Source organism: Filicampus tigris, chromosome 4 (genome assembly GCF_054856515.1).
Source record: "Filicampus tigris isolate MCC_2025a chromosome 4, RoL_Ftig_1.0, whole genome shotgun sequence".
Classification (NCBI taxonomy): Eukaryota; Metazoa; Chordata; class Actinopteri; order Syngnathiformes; family Syngnathidae; genus Filicampus; species Filicampus tigris.
Genome location: NC_141220.1, coordinates 12651357 through 12678425, shown reverse-complemented (window position 1 = coordinate 12678425; position 27069 = coordinate 12651357). Strand labels below are relative to the sequence as shown.

The window sequence follows — 27069 nt, the reverse complement described above, 5'->3', positions numbered from 1 at the left end:
TGGGGTTGGTGATCCTGCCCGGGCCGGCCCAGCGGGCTGCCTCGATCTGGTGCGGCTCCAGACCCAAAGTCAGAATCGGCTAACTACATCTAATGCCAACATTGATCCACAAGTTAAACTGGAACTAAAACAGTGAGTCAGCACACAAATGCACATGTCCAGATAATATTTAACTTATAGCATACACAACTGCAGCATATACATACCGGTACATACATAAACACATACAGCATATGGTTCCATAGACCGTATCGATTAGATACATTTTCCTTGCTTGTCCTTAAAATGCAGCATTGCGTTTGTCATATATATTTTTCTTTCTAAAGAACATTGGGTGAGCCCATCAATCGGTGTGCAGTAGCATGCTTTAAAGAGGAAGTCAACGCAAACATTTTTTTTTCAAGAATATGTTCAATGCAAGCCTACTAGTTGAAACAGGGCATTCTGATAAATACTGTGTTTGTGGAATAAGTGTTCATCCACTTGTTTTTAGCGGCCATTTTGTCTTCTGAAAATGACATCACAACTGCTTTCAACGACCAATCACGGCTCACGACCAACATTGCCCCTTGAGTAATTCATTGTAAAGTTCACAAACAATAAAAAGTTCATGAATATAAAGAACAGAGAAGTTCATGCAATTTGTAGAAAAATAACCTGAATCGAATCAAAGAACCGAAATCTGAACCGGAATCGTCCAAATTCAATCAATGCCCAAGCCTACTTGTGAGTGACCTGCACATATGTGATTTAGTCGGAATTTGAGGATTTCTTAAGTTATTACATATACAACTTGCCACAAGTGGAGACGAGGCAAAAGGCAAATGGAGCCAAGCGCATTGAATCAAGCAATCTACCTACCTAGCTCTCTTTCTACCTCTCTAGACAATACATTAGCAACAAATATCTGTGTCTACAGCCATAAAATATTAACATGCAAGAATATTGCAAAGGGCAAACCAAGTTACAGAAAACAAAACAAAGAGCATCTTGCAGCCAGAATAAAATATTCACAAACACTCATGAAGCTTATAGTCTTTGACTCATTTCGTGCAAACATACTACAACAAATGAAGATGTATTTTCTCTTTCCGTCTGTGGAGAGTTGCAAGTGAAACATGTATGAGTCATTATTTACAATATTCACATGGCAGTAAGGATACTGTGCACAGTCTCACTGATCATCCAGTACATATAATTGCAAAAATGTCCACATCACTGTAAAGCCATATAAGCACAGTGCTGATGCAGAAGAGCTTGTCCCACTCTCACGGTTACTCCTCTTCCTCCTTCTTCCACTTCCACTGTCCTGTCTGAGATTGATCTGCCCAGAGACAGCACTAACAAGCTAGAACCACTGAATAAAGTGGCCCCCGCCATGGATTAGGCAACTATCCAGTAACATCCAGAGCATACAGGATGGAGAGAGCGATTGGGCTGGGGGGCATGCAGTGAAAAGGGTGTGTGTGAGTGTGGGTGTGTGTGTGTGAGAGAGAGTTGAGAGAGAGAGAAAAAAAGGAGACTATATGAGTACGGAAGACTAAAGAGCAAGAGCACTTTCTGTCGCCAAACACAAAGCGTACCTAATGTTTTTTCTTTTCTACTGGCAGCAGTTCCAAGGGAATCATGTACAATAATGCAATAAATGCGTATGTAACCTACCGTATGTGTGAACTTACACGCAGTGAACAAGTGTTCCTGCAGAAGACTCAGAAAGACCCACGTGTAAATTTCCCAGCCCTGGAAATTTACTAGTACACAAAATCACTTATCATCATATGGAGGACAACCCAATGGTTTCTCTACATAGGGCATTTATTAAAACCCATTATAAATTCATTCATTTAAAACTGTCTTAAAGAGAAGTCAATCCAAACATGTTTTTTTCAAGAATATGTTCTATGCAAGCACACTAGTTGAAAAAAGGCATTCTGATAAATATTGGGTTTGTGGAATAAGAGTTCATCTACCCGTTTTTAGCCATCTCTGGAGGCGGCCATTTTGTCACCTGTGTCAACTGAGAATGACATCCCAACTGCTCAGGGCTCAGGTAACGACCAATCACGGCTGTGACAAAATGACCGCCCCCATTAGATGGCTAAAATCGGGTGGATTTTGCTGAGTAACTCATATTCCACAAACGCAATATTAATCAGAATGCCGTGTTTCAACTATTGGGCCTGCTGGGAACATATTCTTGAAAAAAATGTGTTTGGGTTGATTTCCATTTTAATATTAAGTCTGTAACGTGCTTTGGTCAAAGGACCCCAAGGATCAAGAGTTATAGCACACTACACAGTTTTTTTTTTTTTGCCTGTTTTGAGGGTGTTTTTCTGTCTCATGCAAATGTATAGTGCTCATCCTGCCTTCCATACTCAACTAAGTACACTTCTTTTACTATGCTGGCCTGTTGTGGCGTTATCATGCCTCATGGTGAGATCAGCAAGGTTTATTTGTGCCAACCACCTGATAACGAATACAAGGTTGAGACTTAAGAAATTATTTAATCAGTTGCAGGTCTACATTTTTAAACATATGTTTCTTGCTCTATTTGTCTCGCAAGAAGGGAAAATATATAATGGTGAGAAATTCTATATGTAAGTAATGCATTTTGGGCATTCAGTCCTAGCCAATATTTTTTAGATTTATCGAGCACACATCAACTGAATCAGATTTCATCAGCAGTTCCCTGTCATGTTATAATTCAAAGTGCAGAGCAGAGAGAATGGATGTGATATTATTGTAGTGGAATGCTTGCACTCTGCTATAGTGATGGACGCGTGCGACAGACAGATAAGACCGGGAGGTGTTTTTTTGTGGAAGTAACATCACCTCCAGAAAATGTTCCCTGTGCTAGGCGAAAGCAGCCAGCGAGCCAGCAGCAGGCAGAGAGGGAGACTTTGAGTTCACAAGTGAGGAACACAAGAAGCCATCTCAACCGATGTACACATATATAGACGCTATTATTTCAATTTGATTGCTATTGTAGCTGACATCTGCAATAACACAGAACTAACCTGCATCATACTGAGAAAAAGAAATATAATTGACCAAATAAGGACACTAAAGGGTTAAAACAGTTCCACAGTGAGTGCCACTCAAAGCAATTGATTATTTCTGTGTGTAAAGGCTCGAGGATTCATACAACTCTTTGATGGAATGTCTTTAGAATGCTCATGTTTACTTCTTTGGGTGATCAGTGAATGTATCTGATGTATACATCCGACAATCACTTAACCTCACAAGAAAGTTTATGTTCAAGGGAAGGGGGATATACTGAGAGGTCATAGTCATGATTCAAACCCAGATCCTGTGACTGTGAGACAGACATGCAAACCACAGACTCCACTATTCCACCGTCCAGAAAGATCCCTCCATCATTCTATATTACCGTATTTTTCCGCATTAAAGTCACGGGCGAGCTGGAGCCTATGCACATTGATTTCGGAAGAGAGGCGTGATACACCCTGGACTGGTCGCCAGTCAATCGAGCACATGCATCTATGAGCAATTTAACCTGGCATGCATGTGTTTTGAATGTGGGAGGAAGCGGAAGTATGTGGAGAAAATCCATGAAAGCACAGGGAGAGCATCAAACTCCACACAAGCAGGCCTGGTGTGAGAGTCAAACCTGCGCTAGACCCGACTGAATGGTGCTGCTCCGCTTAGGTGACAATGACAAGTTTGGTCAGGTGACAATTGCCCTGCCATGAACTTTTACACAGACCCAACAAGAATCAAATAATTGTGGTTTCCTATTTCATTCGTAGTTTGATATGAAAAACAAAACCAAAATTTATTTGTGATAGATGATTTGTCACATCTGCAAATAAATAATAATTAATTTTATTACATTTTGCCTCACTTTATGTTGTTAGTGACTCTTATGACAAACGTATCATACAATTGGTTTAAGTTATTGTCTGTGAACAATGCAATGTTTGTCTCCTTCAGTTTCAAGGTTTTGTGTGTACTTTGTGTTTTTTGCTAAATGGATTAGTTCTTTTAATTTTTTGCAGATAATCTGCACCAAAATCATAATTTTAGTTCACATTTTACAGATTTACAGGCATGTTTTTCTCCAAAGCTGTTCTCTGATCAACAATTGAACATTGTTTCTTTTGCTTCTGTACAACACTGCAAAGCATGAAGGAAAATGGATGTTATTAAAATAGATTTAGTTATGTGCATTTTCACAGGTAAATACATAATTCAGTTGAACATTCATCCCAAAGAAGAGTTTAAGGAGTGAAGGGATGCTATGAACACTTTGGTTCTTCGTCTGACGTCAAGCACACGCCACACAGGTGCGTAGACATCATCATCTGTGCCCCCTGCGTTTAGTGAGTGAGTATAGTCCAGTTTCTTACCTCTTGTAATTGTTCCAACTCCTTCCTCAGAGCCTCCTGCTCGCTCTCCAGTTCGGCACACTTGTTCTTCAGCGCCTGGTTCTCCTCCAAGACCACCAGCCCGCACTCCGCAGCCCGGATCTTCTCCCCGTTCGCTTCGATCAGCTCCTGGGCCAGCCGTTCCACCTCGGCCCGGTACTGATCCACCGACTCTCCGCATCCCGCACCGGCCGCCATCGCCCCTCACTGTCCGGCTCTCTGCGTCCCCCCACCCAGCCTGTTGGTCTGCGGTTCTCCTCCCGGTCTCTCCCTACAGCGCAGAGGCGGAGGGGAGGAGGATGGGGATGCAGAATATACGCCCCCTTGCCTGGAGAACGGCCAGAAAATGAAAATATGTAGTCGAACTCTTTCCCCTAATAGCTGGGACACGACATCAAAATAACCGTAATAGCATATAAATTAAGTCGTGTGCTTTTCAATCCAGGTCACTCAGGAAAACACGGCGTCATTTCTGCTAATTCATGGGCGCAAGGGCGCCACCTCTAGGCCTATATGTGTCTGTACATATTTTTCAACTCCACCCACTCTGTAGTTGAGATTGAAGCATCTAGCGATGTAAATCTCATTCAATAGTACGCGATAGCGTAACACGAGCCATAAAAAGAAAATATCCGGGGTGAAAAGTTTAACTGCACTCAAAACCTTGTCGGATTTTATTTGCTCTTATCCTGTCAAGTTATTTATGGTATTATGATGTGGCCTGTGTTGTGCCAGCTCTGCTATAATTGGCAATTACGGCCAAACCCCCAAATAAAAGAAAAGGATATGAGCTGGTTTGGTCCACTTTGGATCCATATTGGCTGCCTCACTCCTTGAAAAGCAGCAGACATCACGTCATCTTTTATATTGCCTAAATGTCAGAATAGTTAACAACTATACACTCCAAATGTTCTCAAATATTGTGCAAATAATTTAGAAATATTTGTGCTTAGAATGTCTGCCTCAAAGTTCTGAGTTTGACTCTCATCTCCTGCATGTGTGAATGTGAGTGTGAATGGTTGTCTGGTGCCCCATGACTAAATGGTGACCGATGGACGGACGGATGGATGGATGGATGGATGGATGGACAGATGGATGGACGGACGGACGGATGGATGGATGGATGGATGGATAGGTGGATAGGTTGCATTAGTGTAGAACCACACTGCATCATAGTAAGCAAGATGATGCAGTTTAATATTCAGGCCAACTCAATTAGTTAACATGAGAAGGGTAGCATTTTAGGAACTATTCTATGATTATGAGCAGGTCAGGACAAGCACTATATAAACCAGATACATGGCCTGCTCATGGACAATTTCATATTACTAATGCTGCATTAGGTAAAGTGTCCGAAATGGTTGACTTTTTTCAACCAGGCATTCTAAATTTTCAGATTTGTAAAGTGATTGTATCCAGATTTCAAATTCAAATGGCAAGAAATTAAAAGAATAAAATACATTTATATTATTGTGAGGGCTGCTATACAAGTACTTCAATCTAAATTACGTCAGACATAATTGTTTATTTTCTAAACTTTAGACAATACTTTCGACACTTAAGTGTGTATAACTTTACATAGTAACTGCCTTCCACAGTGACAACAGTGTAATCGTGCACAATGTATCATTTTACATTCAAAGCCATCAAGATGAGTATTTGAAAACTATTTACCTGTATAAAATGAATGAATTGTATTTGTGCATGTTTTTAAGTGACTATAGCTGCCACTGCTTGTTGCACATGTGCACATTCATGTTTCTCCAACTTCCCCAGATGACCTGCGAGCAACCTCAATTTACAAGCCCAAATTAAGATAAGGGTCGGTGATCAGAAGGTCAAATAGATGAACACTGGCGGCATATTATCTTATCTCTGACAAAGGAATATGGCGTAATGAAAATAACATATGGTATCTCCTACACAATTATGCAGCACACAGTACATATTATAGCCTAGTTGTATTTGAATTATAGTAAACACAGACAAAACAGTACTCACTCTAATACAAAGACATTTATTTTAAAGGAGACCACGACATGAACATCAGGGTGTAAATTCGCTTAATAACTTAAAATGTTGTCAATAAAAACCATTGTGATGATAATGTCACAACCTAATCGTGTCATCATTTACATGAACAGAGGTCGCTATCTGAGGGTTAAAATACGGACTTCTGTGATGAGTGAAATGTGTGTTGGTCAGCATGCTGGGAGGTGACTTTGCCGTGAGGAGCATCCTTAAATGCAACGACTCTTGTGAGCAACATGGCAGCCAGCACATTGTCGCCAGCCGTGGTTTCTGATGCGGGGACAGAGGAGTACATAGTGACGACTTGGTGTGCCAACACGACCACAAATAGCTTAGTCCATCATAGATTTCAATGATTAGACATTTCTTTAAGTCATTGGTCATTGTAGCTGTTTTATGTCAACACAAAAAAAGCACATATTTAATTACAGGACAATTCATTAAGTAACCTGCACATTTGAGACTCCTATCCGCTGCCATGCATTGTCACAGTATTCTGTATTACCAAAAGCACAACCGCAATAATAAACAGAATGTCAATAAAAGAGAGTGCCATTGAAAAACTGAAAAAACTGAGTATTATTTGGTCCAAAAGCAGAATTTTATATTGCATTTCATTATAACTGTGCAGGGGTACCTGAGGAAGTGTCCAGTGTATGTGGATTTATATGATAAACATAATGTGCTTAAAATATACCTCATAAAATAAGCAGGAATTATTGTGCGAGTGTGTATGCTGTCTGTCTGTCAGCTGGATGTCTCTCAATGTTTCAGTTTTCCTCCATTTGGCCCGACGGTTCTGAAACCAAATCTAAAGAAGAGAACAACAAAATAAGAATACTGCATGTTGGTGTTCTCATTCCTGTCACCTTTAACAAAAGTGGTGTGTTTTGGAACTATAACTTTTAATGATATACTTGTGGATTCTTGCATAAATGTACGTTAAGGCATAGCAACAGTTTGACTTAATTTGTGAAATGTAATAAGATAGTTGAACCCATTAAATGACTTACTAGAATAAATAGAATCAATTATGAACGTATCTTGTGTACCTGTATGCGCCCCTCAGTGAGGAACAAACATGAGGCCAGCTGCTCTCTGGTGTTGACATCTGGGTAGTGAGTCTGCTGGAAGACCTGCTCCATCTCCTGCACCTGGGACGGTGTAAAAGTCACCCTGGTTTGCCTCTTTTTTCTCACACCTAAAAAAAAAAGAAATACTTATGTTATCAATAACAGAAGTGGCCATTTAAAAAAATGTTGCTGGTCTGTCATTCGTCATCCGTCAGCGTCCAGGGTACCCGTCCATCATTCGTTAGTCTGTCTATTTTAAAAGGTTTCCCGTCAATCGTCAGCAAACTGGCCGTCCGTCAGTAACGGACTGACGGACCAGTCCATGAGTCTGACGGAATGCCCACTTCTGATCAATAACAGAGGACTTGGGCCACCACCACTGTTATAAAGAGTAAAATTACAAGGAAAGTCAGAATATCAGGAGGATAGCATTTAAAATTGTGTCAGAATTTTCATAAATGAGTGTTGGAATTCCAACATACAATTCAGGACAGTAGGCTATTTATTAAATACCTCTGGTTGGACAATTGAAGAATTCCAACCAAAGAGTCCTCATTGTACTTTAGCGCTCATACTACAATTTAATTGACATTCCATTTTCAAAAAATTATACACCATTTCACTGTATTAATAATACAACTTTCTTCTCGTATCATTATGGCTTTATCTTATAACTGTAATATAGTTTTCCTTTTCAGTATTACTCATAAATGTGTTTGTTCACAGTTAACAACTAGTTTTTCATCATCATCATCATCTTACTATACTATATATATATAATATATATATATATATAATATTATATACTATTATTTTTAAATGATACTCACTGATACAGTCTGGAGACTCTTCATGTGGCCTGATTTCTGGACTTTCTATAGGAAACAAACACCGAGTGTTTATTAAAAATGGTATAACCATACATAGAGCACATAACATTTGACTTATAAGAAGAGCATACCTGCGCCTACAAGCTGGTTCGATATCCTGGTGTTCTCCTTGATAACAGACCAGTTGCGATGAACTTTTTCCTTTTCTCTGGTGCAAGTGGGTTTTCTAAGAATCTCCTCAATGGAATGATTTAATTTTTTGCACGGTTCCCGGTCGGACTCCCTCTCTGTGTCATCTCTATTCCATATTTCCATCATTGTAATGTGTTATATGTCATTCAATATTGAATTTTCAGCACACAACCCCTATAAAATAACAAACGGCACCTCTCGTCAAGAAAATTCACTCTGGCTTCCTCATCTGCGCTTTGGTGCTTATCTTGCACTCTGCTCCCTAAAAGGTGAGGGCATTCAGGTTGTTCTCCTTTGCATGGTGGGCTGTAATCAACCTGGATCACATGGCCATCATGGAGGAGGAGCGACACCACGTGACAGCATACTTCTTGGAAAACTCTAATCAGCATCTCTAAGTATTGTTGTCAGTGTCCCCAAAGAGCACGCTCACATATTCTGATATTGCACCGGTGCCTGGTGGTCACACATTTTTCCTTTTTAAGTGTGTTAATATTAACCCAATAATGTACACCATATGTACTACATTGATTAAACGATTAGGTGAAGGGAAATTGTCATTGGTTAACGTGAGAGTCAATTGCAGAAAGCAGCCGTTTTCAAGTTGGAGCTCCTTCTTTTGTCTTATCACCGGATTTATTGGAGTGGTAATCTTTATGACCTTGTCCCTTCTGTGGCCTCTCGCATCTAAATTCACCTCTCAGATATAATGGGATGAGAGATTGATACTGACCTCTTGTGGTGTATGCAGAAAAGTACTGCATGTGCATGTACACTACTCTAGAATCATGGCACACTGAATAGTGTGTGTCAGTCTTGGAATGAATGTGGAAAAACAATAAAAGTTATAGTTCACCTCAAAGACTGTTCTAATAGCTTTCTTTGATCCTTAAATACCATTATTTTTCCTATAAAATACACCAGTTGAACGATACAACAAAGACGTACAACTAATATGGTATTTGAATTTGGCTTTGCACAGTGTGTAAATTATTTTGGATTTCTCCAATAAGCCGTCAAGCAACTTTAAAAGGAAAACTACTTCAAAGTCCGTCTTTGCAACAGTAACTCTGCTCTAAGTTTGACAGTGAGCTGAGGTCAGCTGCTACAGAAATTAAATACAACTCAGTTAACTGAGTAAATTTTTTTAGTGCATTATAAAATTTAGCATATATATATATATATATATATATATATATATATATATATATATATATATATATATATATATATATATATACATTTGAAGAGCAAATGTCAAATTTTGAGGAGCAATTGTTTTGCAGGTTATTCCCAGTGACCTGAAACAAGGGTTTTATTAAACAATAAAAATCCGACAATAAAACAAATGAACAGTTGGTTTTCTTTTTTAAATGATCAACTGTTTTTATTTCTTAAATTCACATTGTGTATAGCAGCAAACTGTATTTTCTGGTCGGGAAACATTTTCAAGTGGGTAATTCCAAACAAAAACATACATTTCAGTAAAAACTTAGTTTGTCTGAATGGGATGTATAATCTTTTTAGCAAAGTGAAATTGATTTAAAAAAAGATAAGATCTACTGGAATTGAATAATTTTGAGAATATTTACTGTGCAGACCTCAAACTCAATACTCAGGACTCTATTGTGAAAGCAAACAAATAACATTTGTGATTTTATCAATATTGGGTGTGTCCGGAACTCTGAGAGTGGTGAGTTTGGAGAGGCAGAGCGTGCTCTCCTCCCATTAATTTCCCAAGGCAGCTTTTGTTATACACCAATCATCAGTTCGTGCTTGAACTGTTTCTGTCTGTACTGCCTGATGCAATGTTGCATTGTGTCCCCAGCGAGTATGATTTTCTCTCCAGAGTCCATACAGTTTTTGAATTGTCTGCTATTTTGCTGTTCTAAGTTGGATACGCTCCGCTTGAACGCAGTTCAAGCTAGACTTCTGCGAAAAGTATACTTGATCACTCAAGACCTTCATTTCGGTCTTACATGATTAGTGTCAGTTTTAGGTTATCTTAGCATTCAGCATGACTTCTCCGTCTTCGCTCATAGTTCCTTCCTGAGAACAATTTTTGTCGAAAGAAGCCGATGACTCCGCAACATGTTTAGGTGCACTAGCTAAACATCCGACATAGCTAAACATCCGACACGCACATAGGTTACGTTAGGGCGTTGTGCCACATTAATGTGCATGCGCAAAACCCAGCAAATCGTTTTTGGGAGCAACTTATGAATTATCGGAAACACTTTAAAAAGCTCTGTGACCCTCAGTTTTGCTATTCTATGACTTTTGATGAGGTGCAAAATGCAAAGTTTGACTCGCAAACTGCTTCTATATGTATACACACACACACACACACACACACACGCACCCCCCCACACACACACATACACCCCTCCCCCCCACACATAGACACAGAGAGAATAACGATAATATATGATAATAATACAATAACTTATACATAATACTCCATCCATCCATCCATTATCGATACCGCTTATCCTCACAAGGGTCGCGGGCCGTGCTGGAGCCTATCCCAGCTGTCTTCGGGTAGTAGGCGGGGGACACCCTGAATTGGTTGCCAGCCAATTGCAGGGCACACAGAGGCAAACATCCACACTCACAATCACACCTAGGGGTAATTTAGAGAGTCCAATCAACTTACCATGCATGTTTTTGGAATGTGGGAGGAAACTGGAGTACCCGGAGAAAACACACGCAGGCACGGGGAGAACATGCAAACTCCACACAGGAAGGCTGGAGCCGGGATCGAACCCACAACCTCTGAACTGTGAGGCGGACATGCTAACCAGTCGATCACCATGCCGCCTACATAATACTCAATAATGATAAAATATAACCATAAACATATACTGTATAGGCCTTGATATGACGATGGATAAGGACATTGCCAAGTTAAGTAAAAGTTTCATAAACTGTACAAAAAGGAAGAGTCACCCTCATCATTAGAGACAGCTATATGTGATCGCGTATATGTTTCTGTTTATGGCTGTGAATATTGTCATTCATCCAAGTCATTGTATTTTTGATTGATTGAATTGATCACAACTAGTCTGACAAGTGCTGTCCTATCTCATCTTTAAGCATGAGCTGAAGAAACCAGCTGCAAACTCTACTACACCAAGATGAACAGCCCATTTGCATTCAGTTCAGTGCTCAGGCAGTTTGTATGTTACTTAGAAAGAGCTGTCAGTGGCGTAGCTGGGCTGGATTTTGAGGTCAAAGGGGCCCGACATTGCATACGCGAATAGAAGACAGAAAAAGACAAAAAAGTAAGGAATAAGTAAGCCAAGAATAGACCATGACAGTGATTAGAATCGCAATAGCTGCCTTGTTTTATTGCCATCCATTCCCACCCTTTCCCCAGACCCGATACAAATAGGAATATTAAATAATAAATAAATGACATATATGACCACCATAACATAAATAACAACACGCATATAACATTTCCCCAACACAATCCCGATACAAATAAATACAGAAAATAAAATTTAAATAAAATAACTTAAGGTGCCACTATGCTCCAATGACGGGTCTATCAACACTTTCCCAATACAATACAACACAAAATAAAACTTGGCTTCAAAAAACAACTCAATGGTGCCATTGCACCACCAGGCATGAATAACTTCAGTAAACCTTGGTTAACATAATAGTGCAGCTCCATGACAGCAAAAAGGGCTATTGAAAAAATACAAAATAAATGAGTTCAGAAGTTGATGAGACCTACATTGACAGGATGTTTGCAATTCCCCCTTCAAAATAAGAGTTAGGTAAAAAAAAGTCACCTGCTTTCAAACATTATCTCTTCCGAGAGTATTTTTCCTGTCGACTTCAAACAAGCACACGATAGAGAGTGAACCCTTCTGATTAATAGTGAAAGAAAACTCTTACCTGTCCTGGTTTGGATTTTATGAGGCAGACTGCTTGTGCTTGTTTACCTGCTGTGCCCGTGCTGCTACTCGGACCCGTGGGTTTATAAAATCCACCAACCCTACGTCATCAACGCCAGTAGATAATATTCAGTACAACTAGGTGCAATACCACCAACAACCTGACCGGACTTCTTATTACTTGCCTTTCATGCTTTGAATGACAAGCGTCTTCTCTGAAACTCGCCACCTAAAAAGTTGTTGGTATGTGTGTGTGGTTTTTTTCCTCAAAACTAGCTGATAAAATCCACTTTCCAAGAGCCACGCGGCCCACAAATTCATGCCCATCTTAAGCTAAACTTGTTATTTCTCCAATTTAAAAAGAAATCAGCAGATGATTGTGTTAAGAATAATGTATAATCACGCTACTGCATGGCTTCATGTCATGCATGCTTCTGAACTGCGCACAGTCACATGTGCACACAACCGAGGGTGTCCAATGAGGTCACGATGTTACGTTGCTAATTTGCTCCCTTCACATGCTTCATTTCCTCAGTCACGCTGTTTTTCAAGACGTTATTCTTATTATTATTTCTTTTTTTTTTTTAACAATATTTGAAGTATCTTTCTGAGATTTTATTTGTTTCTCCTTCATTAACAATTCCGAACAGTGTTCTGTGATACTTTAGTTGAGGAATCTTATTTTGATGTCAAATTTGACTTGACCTAATGATTTCTGACCAAACTATTATTCACGTCTGACTAAATAGCCAGATAACAGGTATACTGAATGGTTGGACAAGTTGCTACTTTCAAAGCACTTGTACATTTCCTCAAATATTTTAGTGTCACGCTTTTCCATGTGTGTCGTGTGGTCTAAATTGTTGATTTAGAGCAAAGATAAGGAATCCTGTGACTAGTGTGAGTTTTGTCCCAATACGGACAAAAGCACTCCATCTTTGGAACATTTCACAGTAATTCAAGAGATGTGGGATGTTATCAGAGGCTAGGACGAATAAAGCTACTTAATACAATTTAGGGGAAATACGTTTTTGGGGAAAATGAGAAAACTAAGTTAACATTAATGGTTTCTTTGCATCATGTGATAGTTTGGCAGCATCTGTTATGGCAACTTCTCAAGCCTAAGCACATGTTCAGTATAAGGCATAGACAAACTACTGTGCAGGTACAGTATGTGTTCACAATTGATTTAAGTTGTTTCCTTTCTAAAAGGTAATGAACTCACTCCAGCAGACCCTTACAAAATAGTCCAAATTGTATTAGGGAAATGAAAGTGAAGCTGTAGTAAAATTTGTAAGGTAGCTAAAGTCTACTAATATCAATGCAGTTGAAAAAAATATTACACTTCAATTATTCACTGGATCATTCACTGGACGTAAAAGTACAGTAGTTTGAAATTTTGAGGCAATTTTTGTTGAAAAAGAATGAAAAATGAGAATCACCTTGGGTGGTAACATTTCTGCCTCACAATTGAGAGGTTGTGGGTTTCAATCTAAACTATTCTTCCGGTGCAGATTGTAGTAGTCAAGCTCCAATCTGGGCCCTATTTTCATGCCAAGCGCAAGTCTAGTGCAAAGCGCAGTCTAATTCTGTGCAGGGCGAGTTTTCTTGGTTTTGGTATTTTGCTAGACTTTGCACAGGTACAGTTGGGCGTAATGGGACGTTTGCGCCTTTGTGCACCGTTGTGGGATACAAGTAGTGTTTTCCTGGCCCATCCTCGTGCCATCCATCATTTGCATCCAAATCAGGACATTCTGAGTGCAGAACTCCCGAGTACACCGAGTGCTTGAAATTGCGGAAACAGAAATAGACTTGCTGAGGTCCGTGCATGACATTGACAGGTAAACTGCAAAATCTCTCCTTGCGGGTGATGTAACTGGTCCTGCATGAGAAATGGGCAATTGGAAACCGCCTTGCACTTCCAATCGTGCGTCGGTGTGTGAGGACCCAACCTCCCACACCCGCTGCAACAGTGACGATGGCGCTATTAAAATGTTTTTAACATGAGACTGATTATAAACCATTCAATCAATAGATTTCTACAATGATTCTGAGGATTTCTAACACGCAGGTCCGCAGAGCTCCAAATTTGTTTGCCTGCTCCTCGTTCAAATACACCAAAGCCTCAAACTTGACCTGCTTTTGCGAGTCTAAAATCTAGTCTGCTCTTTGTAACCAAATTTGCAGGTGCGCCAGCAGAAAGAAAAAAATAAATAAATATATATATATATATTATAAACGCAATATTATTTATTTATTTATATAATAATGGCAATATTATTTATTTATTTATTCATTATAAGTATACTTACTGTCACTGTTTCTTACTTATGGATAAAATAAGTCCACTCAGAAAAAACATGATTTGTAAGAGTTGGACACTTTTTATCTCCCTTTTTCTTAATGTTATGGCTTGTCGAAGATTCCGGCCTCCTAATTAAATAGTGGAAACAAATAGATGCTGTCTGAGTGTCCCCCGGTGCCACTGACCACTGACAGGCGGGTCAGCTGCTGTTTCTGTTCTAATTGGCTTCACATGAGCTGTGGGTGCAACTCATTTCAACCAACAAGAGCAGAGTCTCATGTTTGAACTTTGATACCTCCTTCTTACACTGCCCACCTCTCTCTCCCACCTCCTTACCCGATCACTTCTCCACTTCTCCCCGGCTGCACTCCATTCCCTTCCAGCTGATGGTTTCTTATTATTTTTTTGTTTTTATTTTATTTTGTGATAGCCATCTGAAGTTAAGATGGCTCCAGAAAAGGAAAGCAATGGTCTCGACAACTGCGCATTTGCAGTGAGTACATTTATTTCCTCCTCCACAAGTTTTTTTTAAAGCTGTTCAATTGCTGTTACACATTTTTCAGATTAGACACAGCGAGTGCAAATGACATGCTTAGAAGTAAAAAAAAACAAGTTTCTTGAATATTACTGTATATATTTACAAGAAAAAAACGTACTGAATGTATATTGAGTTTAAGCGCTGATGGACGCAGTTTCCAATGGTTTTCTTGATAAATACCAAAATCATTTAACAAGTTTTTACATAAATAGTTGGCTATGGCATTGTACTTACAAAAAACAGTGCTTTTGGGCATTTCATTTTTTCTTTAGCGTCAGTTCGAACACTTTTAAGCCCCTATCCCAATGAGAGGCGAACAATTCGTTCGTTCGCCTGACAGTTTTAGTGATATTTCTTGTCACAAGGAAATTTTGAACATGTGCAAAATTCCCTTGCGACATGAAAAGTACAGGACGTCTGATGATCGTTTAACGAACATTTGCGACCTTGAACGAACCCTGACGTGAACTCGCGTTTTTCTACCTTCCCCAACAGTCGGAAATGCTCAACCTTCAATGGGATGGGGCTTTAGTGGCACCGGTCAGTAACACGAACAAGAAATTGAAGAAAATGGTGGTCTCTTCATTTTTACACTCACATGAATTCCACTGGACTAATTTGAACCTTGAGTGGACCAAACATGCATGTTTTGGGAATAGTGAGGAATCTAGACAGACACCAATGTGATATATATGTGATATAGAAAGCCTCCATCAATGTCCTTAAATGTATTGAATAATATACATGCACAGGAGATGAAAGACATTTTCTTTGGAATTTTGTGATTGTTGAGTGAAGCAAACAGTTCATTAGCACAAACATTTTGCTCAAGTATTACTTTATAGTAATGCACACAGTCTCCAGTATTTCTGAGATTATTCATTTTTTTCTCCCACGTTCAAGGTTGAAGGGCGCTTCTGCGACCTACCTGAAACAAGACATGGGGAAGACGTTGACATTCGCATGAACGAAGAGGGCAGCAAGTTGGCTTACTGCGTAACGGACGTACCACCTTGGTACTTGTGTATCCTTCTTGGTATTCAGGTATGTCAACAAAACAACAACCATGCACCCAAACAAAACCACCATAAGGGAAGACAATGACGTTTTGTCACACACATGCCACTTGATGTATTCTTCATGGTTTGTTAGACTTGCTTGATTGTATACATGTATGTGGACCTAATGGGGAAATTTGTTTCAGTCACAGTTGTGATGTTACACTTAAGAAGTGCTTGCCTTATGTTTTCACCAAACTTTCCCATAGGGACATATGTGCAACTGTATTAGCTAGCTTTCACACGGAGGCCGAATTGAGATTTGAACCCTGAACTTCCTAACTGTGAGGCAGAGGTGCTAACTTCTGTGTCCTCTGTGCTGCCCGGCAACCCAAGACTGCTTTGGGGGCCACAGATGTATAATGTGCTTTTAGATGATTTCATTACAGAGATCTCAAACTAAGTCTACGTCTTATTTGCTCAGCACTGCTTGACAGCATTTGGAGGTATCATTGCCATCCCATTGATCCTCTCACAAGGCTTGTGTCTTCAACATGATGGCGTCACACAGAGTGACCTCATTAGCACCATCTTCTTCGTGTCTGGAATTTGCACTCTGCTGCAAGTTACTTTTGGCATCAGGTAGGTAGGACTAAAGAATAATTCATGTTATTATTTATTTACTTATAGGCGCCTTTGAGGGCACTCAGGGTCACTGTACAACATAATTCAAAGAATCAATACAATAGAATAAGAGAGCATAAGACATCAATTAATTCGTGTGTGGTAGACAAAATTTATGTTCCACTAGTTCCAGCAAATATCCATGAAAAATCGAATAACAGCTGTAATCAACACAGTGGACTGCAGCATACTATACCTACAGTTTGAAAAAAAAACCCTTAAAGTTATTTTATTTTTTCTTTTACATTTACTGTATGTTAAAACTGTCTGTACAACCTGAATTTATTATTCAAATAATCCTTTCGAAATTCATCCCTCGCTAGCCCCATCTTATGCCTTCGATTACATTTTTGATTATTATCACGTAATCATTGTCACGGCATGACTAAAATTAGTCAGTCAAAGACTGAAGACACGGAAGGCGTGACAGAGGGATACATTATCATTTGCTCAGGTGCACTGCCGCTCACATGAGGTTCGTGTGGACACATTGAGGCTCTTGCAGAAGGGACTATTATAGTTTCTTGGCCGGTTTTTCAACTCCATTTAGCAACAAACGTCAATAACAAAGAATTGAAAAGCATTTCAAGGCATATAATGTTAGTGTTAGATTTCACGAAAAGCTGCAGATGGTCGGCTGCATATGGCTGCAAACACAGGCGCTGACAAGACCGGTCCCATAGGGTCATCAGGTAAGTTGATCGCCTCTTTTATGTTGTAATTGAATAGTACATAAAAAAATACAACATCAAAGCATCCCATCCATACAAACTCCGTGCAATAAAGATGGAACTTTATGAGAAGGATGAAACTTGGCCTTTGAGAAATAATTGCAGTAATTAAAGTCCTTCCAACTATCTCGGCTGCCATTATAGATATAACAAACACTTCAGTGTCCTCTCCTCTGGGAATGTCCATTGCTTTTTTTTTTTTTAATTATTATTATTTTTTTTTTAAACGCCACAATTCACAAATAGTGATAGTGATAGCTGCATGACCGGTGGACACTTGGTCGGTTCATTTCTTATCTCACTCACAGAACTCAAGTTGTTGAAGCATCGAGCTCAGCTGTTGTGTGGCATCCCGCAGAGTTTGGTCCTAGGTCCCCTACTTAACTTAACTACTTAAGTATCTGTTGCCACTGGGCCATATCATCTGTAGCTTCAATTTTCACTATATTTAAATGCTTTTGACTTGTGACTCCTTAAGTCCGTAAGCTGTCCACACTGCACGTATCACTTAAATAAGCTTAGACTGCGATCCCTGGACAGAGAATCATACAACGACATTAGGCATTATTGAAAAAATAAATACTGCACTGTAATATTTTTTATAAATGTTGCGGCATGTGACACTGAATCACCACTGGGCCCATTATTAAGTCATCCACTTATATCTTACCAGGTCTGGTTTGCTATTTATTGAATTTTCAAGTGTACTCGAATTATTTTGTTACAGCAGATCTGTTGTGTTTTGCCCACAGAAAAACAGCAGTAAACCAGAATGCATTAAACAGGATTAGGCAAGGCGTTCCTTGTGATTGAGCCTTTGAAGAATTTCGAGGCATTTCCCTTGAAAAGTAATGTAGTCGACTGTGTTAACTAGGAAAGCCATTTGAGGTTGCCTGTTTTCTTTTATTCTCAACTTCTGAATGCTATGAAAATATAATGCAATTGAAACCTTGACTCCTTACAATTTAATCAAAATAAGGCTGTATGAATGTTCCGCTGTTCATAATAAGTTCACAATGCTCATTTTTTGGTTTATTATTTTAAAATGATTTTGCTTGTTGAGGAGCATTGGTTCATAACTGCGATGTGTTCGGTAGTTAGGGTTTTTGTACTGGATGTTTATTTTTGGAGAGCAATGAAGTCATAGCAAGTTTTGTAATTGTGAATTAATACGTGTGCAGTCCTGGTCATGCTGAATATTGGTGTCAGAGGATTAGGGAAAGAATTCCCCCAACTTATTATCAACGGAATCTTGGTCTTGCTAAATCGACATTCCCCTGGCTCAGGGCCACTGGGGCATTTTTGTCCTAGCCGCATTTCTCAAGAGCAGATGAACCTGAAACCAAAACAGCGCACATTAGGTTGTGTTACCTGGTGTTCACAGATAATTACAGTCTACTATGTACCAGACGAGGCATTACATGTGTATGCTATTTAATTACTGCTTATAGACCACAACACTAAAGTTGACTCTTATCTATTGAAAATCAACTTTATGACCTGATGACCTAATCAAAGGCCCCGGGGCAAACCATCAAATAAAGGCCCCCCTCCCCAACCCTAATCAAAATGCTCAACTCATTTTTCCACATTGATAAACAGATCAGCATGCATATTTATGTGTTTAATCAATTTTAACAAATAGAATAGCCAACAATTCAAAAGGTTCACACACTATACTTTATGTATAAACCAATAGTGTATTTTTCAATCACTTCTATGAATAAAAAATGCACTCTCGCGCCTACAATACTTACAAAATCAAAATAGTATTTAAAAAGTAATGAAGTACAAAAACGTACAAAACACGATAGAGGTCCGGATGTTGGCGTCACGCATCCCACAATTCCCTGCGTGAAGTGACAGACAGTGTTCAACAAGTGGCCGAAAAACATGAAGCTATTAAGACACTTATGGCCATGGCGCTGCACAGAATCGCTGGTGGCTTGGTCAACTCATGCCAACAATGTAAAGAGGCTGACAGGAAAGTCAACAATTTAAGATTTTTTTTTTTCCGATAGACCCTTGAGTAATTTAAGTTCCCAGGCTCAGCCCAGGTAAACCACTTGGTAAAGGCTGACCTGCTGATGACATCTGCTTGTTGCATCATGTATTGCATATGATGACATTGGGCAGAATGTTTCGTTAGTCATCCTTCCAATATTGTCAGCATGTACCCTTTTCCAATCCGTTTCAGTCAGCTCATTCACACTTTGATATGTTACAAAAATGGAACCTGGTCTATTCTGTTAATAATCAGGCTACATCCCGACCGACATAATTCATGAATCAAACGATCTATCATGACATATTTGATCTCATGGTTTGCAGACTGCCAATTCTCCAAGGTGGGACGTTCACATTGCTTGCACCGTCCATGGCGATGCTGTCAATGCCAGAGTGGACTTGTCCTGCTTGGACACAGAACGCAAGCCTCGTCAATACGTCTTCTAGTGAATTCATAGAAGTGTGGCAGACTAGAATGAGAGCGGTAAGTTCATTAGGGGACATGTCAGCTTTCAAAGCAATGCAAATTGACCACAATGTGCTCTGTCAGTTTTGGTCCAGTTTAAACTAAAACAGAAATACTAGTATTCTGTGAGAATGTTTTTAAACACCACGTTAACTGCTGTGCAAGTGTGACTTATACTATATTATTATGTACAGTATTAATACAATTCAATAAGGACAGAAAATACTCATTGGTGACTCAAAAACAATTGCATATATATAGTTTATAAAATATCTATCTATTTCTCTCTCTCTCTCTCTCCCTCTCGCTCTCTCTCTCTCTCTCTCTCTCTCTCTCTCTCTCTCTCTCTCTCTCTCTCTCTCTCTCTCTCTCTCTCTATATATATATATATATATATATATATATATATATATATATATATATATATATATATATATTTGTCCTTGTAAAATGTACTTCAAGTTTCTGAGTGAACATTTTTTAATAGTTTTTTTTCAGGTAAATAACCCTCCAAATGTTTTTCTGTGTAAAATTCACTCTGAATATCATTCTCTTGCAAGTGTAAATACCAAAACAAATAAATGTGTGACTACTGACGTGATGGTCATATCCTGTAACATGTTTGTCTTTAGGTGCAGGGATCCATTATGGTGGGCTCACTCTTACAGGTGTTCATTGGTTTCTCAGGCCTCATTGGCATCTTCATGCGTTTCATTGGACCTCTCACCATTGCCCCCACCATCTCTCTCATTGGACTGTCTCTTTTTGACTCTGCTGGTGCCAGTGCAGGGAACCATTGGGGAATTTCTACCTTGTAAGTGACGTTACCAAAGAGTCAGTTTTCAACTCTGTGCGCTTTTGGACTTCATATGATCTGGGGGGTTCATTTACATTGATTCATTTATAATTGGAACAATACCGTTGGGGTGTTTATTGCAATGTGTTTCCACTTAAATGCATTTTTGTCAAAATACATCTTATACATTTGAATAAACCTGTGTGGTAAATGCTTAATCTCCCCCAGAAGCGTGACCGGAAATCCTATTAAAAGTTCAATGATCCAAGAACCAACTATTGTAGCAATACTTTGCCAAATGCTTTCAAATCATTATATGCATTAATATTGTGATTTTATTTCCCTTTTCTCGTGCAGAACCACCGTTCTGATCATCATTTTCTCACAGTACCTTCGTCACATTCCTATGTCTTTGCCGACATACAGCAAGGATAAAAAAATATACTCCAGTCGTGTTTACATCTTCCAGATTCTCCCTGTATGTAAAACAATTTGCATTTTCTTTCTTACTCAACAATTTTTGTTTAACATGCATGAAACCAAATCACTTCATTGTTTCTCTGGACTAGGAATGGGCATAACAACTGGCTCAATTGTTATTGTGAGACAAAATGAAACGCACTATACGGCTGTAAACAGAAGAGTTGCTGTTAATTCAGTTTCAGCTATAGTTTGCGGTGTAGTGGGGCAGACATCTGGCACAGCTCTAAACAACAATAGCTAACAGGAGTTCAGATCCTTAAGAGAGATTCTGCCATCCCAAAAGTAACAATTAATCCATTATATGAGCCATAGTTGATCATGGAAAATACGCTAAATGCTAATCCCTATTTTCGAGCTCTGCTAAATTAGAGTCATTTTGTTTGCCCCTTCAGGTTCTGCTTGGAATCTCCTTGTCCTGGCTCCTGTGCTATATTTTAACAACCTACAGTGTACTTCCCTCTGATCCAGGCCAGTATGGTTACCTGGCTCGTACTGATCTGAAAGGGGACATAGTGGGTAAAGCTCCTTGGCTCACGTTCCCCTACCCCGGTAAGAAGCTGTGAGGTTTCACTCACTGAAGAATTCAATGTATTGATCCCTCTGCCTCCCTCTTTTCACTTAGGTCAATGGGGGATGCCCACTGTGAGCGTGGCAGGGGTACTTGGCATTTTTGCCGGGGTGATTTCATCCATGATAGAGTCTGTCGGGGATTACCATGCGTGTGCCAGGCTATCCGGGGCTCCGCCTCCACCTAAACATGCAATCAACCGAGGAATTGGGATTGAGGGGCTGGGGTGTCTGCTGGCTGGAGCCTGGGGGACAGGAAATGGCACCACCTCATACAGCGAGAATGTGGGAGCCCTCGGTATCACAAAGGCGAGTCCTCTGTGCCAGGCTGGATTTATTTTGGAATGTTTACTTTGTTTGGTGAAAAAATATTGAATATAATATTTGGATAACTTTCTCTACTTCCTCCACAGGTTGGCAGTCGTATGGTGATTGTCGCTGGGGGTGTCTTCATGATAGTTATGGGGGTTTTTGGCAAAGTGGGGGCCATTTTTGCTACCATCCCATCGCCTGTCATGGGAGGAATGTTCATGGTGATGTTTGGGGTCATTTCGGCTGCAGGAATTTCTAATCTTCAGGTGAGCACTCTACATCAGTGTATGAAATGTTTTTATTCATGTGAAAGGGCAAGCATAGTGCATCTTTTTTTTCCTGTTACAGTTTTTTCTTTTACACTCACATATTAGCAGAAAAACAAACAAAAACACCAGTATGATAGAGTCTAAATGTGGAAGACATTTAATTTCAATTTGATGGTCAAAAAGAGGACTAAAGGTAAAAACAAACAAGCAAACAAATAAACACAAAAAAACCCCACCAAATTTGATTCAAATCTGTAACAAAAAAAATCTGAAATTTTTTAGCAGATTAATAACAAAGTCAAAAATGTTTTGTAACAAACCACACACCTCCAGATCACCCAAGACCCAAATGAGGATGACGCAAGAAGGTTGAAATTGAAATGATGAAACACACTGAAGCAAAGCTGTCCACATACTGTATGAGATAGTGATATGAAGGGGCACTTTTGCAAGATGTTACGAGTTTGTTATATTGAAATCTTCAAACTTGTTTTTTTTTTTTAGTATTCAGATTTGAACTCATCTCGCAACATCTTCGTGTTTGGTTTCTCGATGTTCTCGGGTCTGGTCATACCAAACTGGATGATAAAGAACCCCACAGCGATATCTACAGGTAGAAGACTCATTGTATGTTACTTAAAAAATATTTAAAACACACATGCACACATATAATACATTGTATCATGGTCTCACTGTGTTGTCCAGGTGTGTCAGGGATAGACCAGGTGCTGCAAGTACTTCTCACAACCAGCATGTTTGTTGGAGGCTTCTTTGGTTTCGTACTAGACAACACAATTCCAGGTAATACTGTAGGCCCACTCATTCCCACGACTCGTTAGACTATAGGTATGACCTAAAAAAAAATTGCTATAATTTCCAAATTTGAGTTACAATAGTAAAGTTTTGTTTCACATTCTGATAACAGTAGGCTTGAAGCTTAAGATTTTGGAAATCATTTGAAAATAAAGTGATCATAAATGACTACATGGATGCATCACATTAGGTTTGGTTTCTTGAATTTTAGTTTGGGTGATGTTCTTTAGAACCATAAAACATAATAAAAGAATGAAATCTGAAAAATAGCTTCACTTTGCCTTATCAAATAAAAAAACAGTGAGGTAAACATCTTTCGTGATATATATTGTACACTGGGTTTTATCAAGGAGAAGTGTGTCTGTGAGTGTGTCATCGCCATGGCGATCCCGGATTATCTCTGTAAGCACTTGATGTACGAATGTAATGTTTATATTGTGGTCAGGACAACTGCATGTTGTAGAGCATTTTCCCCAATGCAAACATTACTGTTTTGGAGTACTTCGCCAAGCACTAAATGACAAATGTTGTTTTATCATTATACATGAACATTGGTGGTTTGTATTTACAATGGTGGCATTAAAAGAAAATGACTGCAGTGGCAGCTATATAGCAAAAATAAACAAATCACAGTTTTTGTTTACAGTGCTATTAACGGGGGCTCAAGAGTGCACTCCTGCAAATAGTTGAAGTATGCACATCATTAACGGCCCATGAAAAAGGTTTTATTATTGCCTATAAATGCTACAAGGTGGCAGCAAAGCACTACTTTTGTCAAAATGAAGCTTTAACATAGTCCCCTGGCACCAAGACACCACAAGATGGCACCAGAGCAATACTTTGGATTGGCCTGAGCACGATAACAGCAAAAAACAATGTGTTACATTCTTCAGCTAATAAAGGATGCAAGGTTCCCAAAAGAGAGGGTAGATCTATGTGCATTCCATGAGTTGCAAATGTGAGAGCAAAATTGTGTTTAGTTTTGCATGCACATTTCTTTTGACTCATGCATGTCTAACAGGCACAAAGGAGGAACGAGGCATCCTGGCCTGGAACAAAGCTCACGAGGACAGCTCCATCCACACACTGGAGAGTGGAGAAGTCTACGATCTGCCTTTTGGCCTGAGCGCAGGCTTGTCTTCTTTGCCATGGAGCCGTTACCTACCTTTCTGCCCACCTTTTGTGCCCAAAACACCTGATGGATGTGGAGAAGGCAGAAGCACTCAGGAACCAAAGAAGGAACTTGGACATTCAGAGCCTTCACAGATCATTGTTGGAGTTGCTCTTTAAGTTGTGAACTCACATCAGCATCCCATATTGGGGATTTTTTTTCAATACATGCAACGCCATGAGACACACAAGAATTTGATATTTTTTAATATTAGTTCACTGTGAAAGACACTGTTTTGCTTTACTGCCTTCTTATATTGAAGTGACCTTAAATGAGTTATTCATGTATCTATGGAGTTTTTGTTTGTTTGTGTCGTTTTGTTTTTGAACTATAGTCATTCATAATGTATAGTTGATGTTGCCAAAACAATTATTTGATTATGTTATTAGACCACTTGATCAAAATGTTCACTGTATTTAATTCTATTTGTTCCATAAGATCAGAGAATCATTTACAACACTAATGTAAAGAAAGATAAATGAAATGTGTATATAATGTTTTATTTAACATCCTTTCCCGGTCTGTTCTTGTTTTCAAGGTGTGCACGTAATCAAAACCACTCGATTTTTACCAAATTACTTTGAACATGATAACAAAAGATACAAACATGCTAAACTTACCCGCAACATAGTTGTTTCATAATTTTGTGTGTGTATTATCGTCAATACATTGCACGTTAGGGTCACTGATGGTGTAGTGGTACACACGCCTGAGTTATGTTCAGGCAGCGTAGGATCGGTTCCCGCTCAGTGACGGTGTCTGTGTGTGTCCAATGCAACTGGCTGGCGACCAATTCAGGGTGTAGTCTGCCTTTTGCCCATTGTCATCTTAGCACCTCCCCGCGACCCTTTACAGCAGGAATCTTCAATCCTGTTCTTCGAGGGTCGGTGTCCTCCCTGTTTTCCATCTCTCCCTGCTCCAGATATTCACCAAAGGTCTGCAGAAGCTGGATAACGATCTGATCATTTCAATCAGGTGTGTGTTGCAGCAGGGACAGATGGAAAACAGGCAGGACACCGGCCCTCGAGGAACAGAATTGAAGACCCCTGCTTTACAGGATATAAAGGCGGTTTGGAAGATGACACACATTGCTCTTTAGTTGTAATTTCGTAGTTGACCACTAGAGAGCCGTGTTTAGCGACATTACAAACATGCGCTATGTTGTATGTATGATTAAAGTATTGGAACGTCTCAAATTTTTCTCCATTCATCCAGGTTTGATGTTGCACCGCACAAAGGGCCTGACTCACCATCTCTGTTGTAGCTCCTCCTCCTCTGAGGTTCTATCACACAAAACCCATGCAGGCATGTCTTTATGGACTTTGCTTTGTCTACTGAGTCGTGCCAAAATGATTTAATTGGAAGGAAAAAAAAAATGCATTGTTCACGCCAGAATGCAATCATTTAATTCATTAGCGATTACAATGGCTAATTAACTACAGCAAGTGATTAATATTTGTAGGATACAGGTGTCAAAACTCCGGTCCTCGAGGGCTGGTATCCTGCATGTTTTAAGTGATCCTGATAATGATCCTGATCATTTGAATCAAGTGTGTTGGAGGAGGGAAACATGTAAAAAAAATGCAGGATAACGGCCCTTAAGGACCAGAGTTTGACATCTGTGGTGTAGGACTTGTATCATCTGACTTATTTTTCCTTTCCTTTAACATTTAATACAATTTATCTTGCTTGTGAATTGCTCTAAATTAGGGTGAATTTCCACAGTTCAATGACCTTAATGCACGACTTGGGACTGTCGGAGGAAACCAGAGCCACGCTTAGAACCCCCACATGCACAGGGAGCTCATGTAACATGCATTTAAGGAAGACGAGGCCTTCGTGCAATTACCATTTCACAGTCTGATACACTGTGGCTTGAAAACCATTTTCAGTCATGCTTTTTAAAAACAAAACTTCACACATCAGTTTCAATTTAATAGCAAATGCTACCGAAAAACTATTACTCCTAAGAATGCACAATTAAAATTGGTCAGTGACTTTTGATGTCATCTGTTTGTCACAGACATTTGGCACTGTAATTAGCTGCACAAAAAAGAAGTTGCAAAATATGCCTGACTGTGTCAAAGAGACTACATCCACTTTGTGAGTAAAAATAATACAGTGGGAACAGAGCCTTCTCACAACTGTACTGAAGGAAGGACAAATTACATGTTTAGTGCACGTTTATTGCTTGAAAAGTAATCCTAACCACAAAATGTTACACTCATGTTTCAATAAAGATTACAATATCATAACATATCGCAAACAAGGTCATAGTATATAAACTATTTTAGGTCGCCAGGCCAAACAACAACAACAACATATAAGCTATAAGCTCAGTTCCTGTTCCTGTTCTTTTATGGAGAAAAAAGAAGGCACTGAACAGGAACATCTACTGAAGTGGCCTCTGATCAGATCCTCTGACAACTTGGGTCCAATATCCCTTAAAATCTATAGGAAACTAAAAATGAAATGATAATTTTCACAGATGTGAAACTGGCACTGAA

General features: G+C 39.3%; 3 protein-coding genes across 5 annotated transcripts in view; 1 reads left to right on the top strand and 2 right to left on the bottom strand.

Moving 5' to 3' along the window:
* bicd1a (bicaudal D homolog 1a) overlaps window positions 1-4868 on the bottom strand; it is a 30195-nt gene extending 25327 nt beyond the window's left edge. For all 3 annotated transcript variants that reach the window (XM_086029050.1, XM_086029051.1, XM_086029052.1), the window contains exon 1: window positions 4371-4868. In XM_086029050.1, the coding sequence (XP_085885176.1) occupies window positions 4371-4586 (216 nt within the window). In that variant the 5' untranslated portion in view covers window positions 4587-4868. The remainder of the gene's footprint in view (window positions 1-4370) is intronic.
* Window positions 4869-6497: 1629 nt separating this feature from the next.
* Window positions 6498-8640, bottom strand: LOC147148512 (ALX homeobox protein 1). The gene is made up of 5 exons (XM_086029525.1): window positions 8454-8640; window positions 8323-8367; window positions 7472-7620; window positions 7117-7230; window positions 6498-6689 (listed from the first exon to the last, which is right to left on the bottom strand). The coding sequence occupies exons 1-5, from the start codon at window positions 8638-8640 to the stop codon at window positions 6498-6500; spliced, it is 687 nt and encodes a 228-aa protein (XP_085885651.1).
* A 6446-nt stretch (window positions 8641-15086) lies between these two features.
* On the top strand, window positions 15087-25677 carry slc23a4 (solute carrier family 23 member 4). Its single transcript, XM_086028387.1, has 12 exons — window positions 15087-15220; window positions 16169-16309; window positions 16748-16905; window positions 20010-20169; window positions 20784-20965; window positions 21305-21425; window positions 21823-21979; window positions 22053-22306; window positions 22411-22575; window positions 23083-23191; window positions 23284-23379; window positions 24413-25677. The coding sequence occupies exons 1-12, from the start codon at window positions 15173-15175 to the stop codon at window positions 24679-24681; spliced, it is 1860 nt and encodes a 619-aa protein (XP_085884513.1). The 5' UTR covers window positions 15087-15172; the 3' UTR covers window positions 24682-25677.
* Window positions 25678-27069: the final 1392 nt, after the last annotated feature.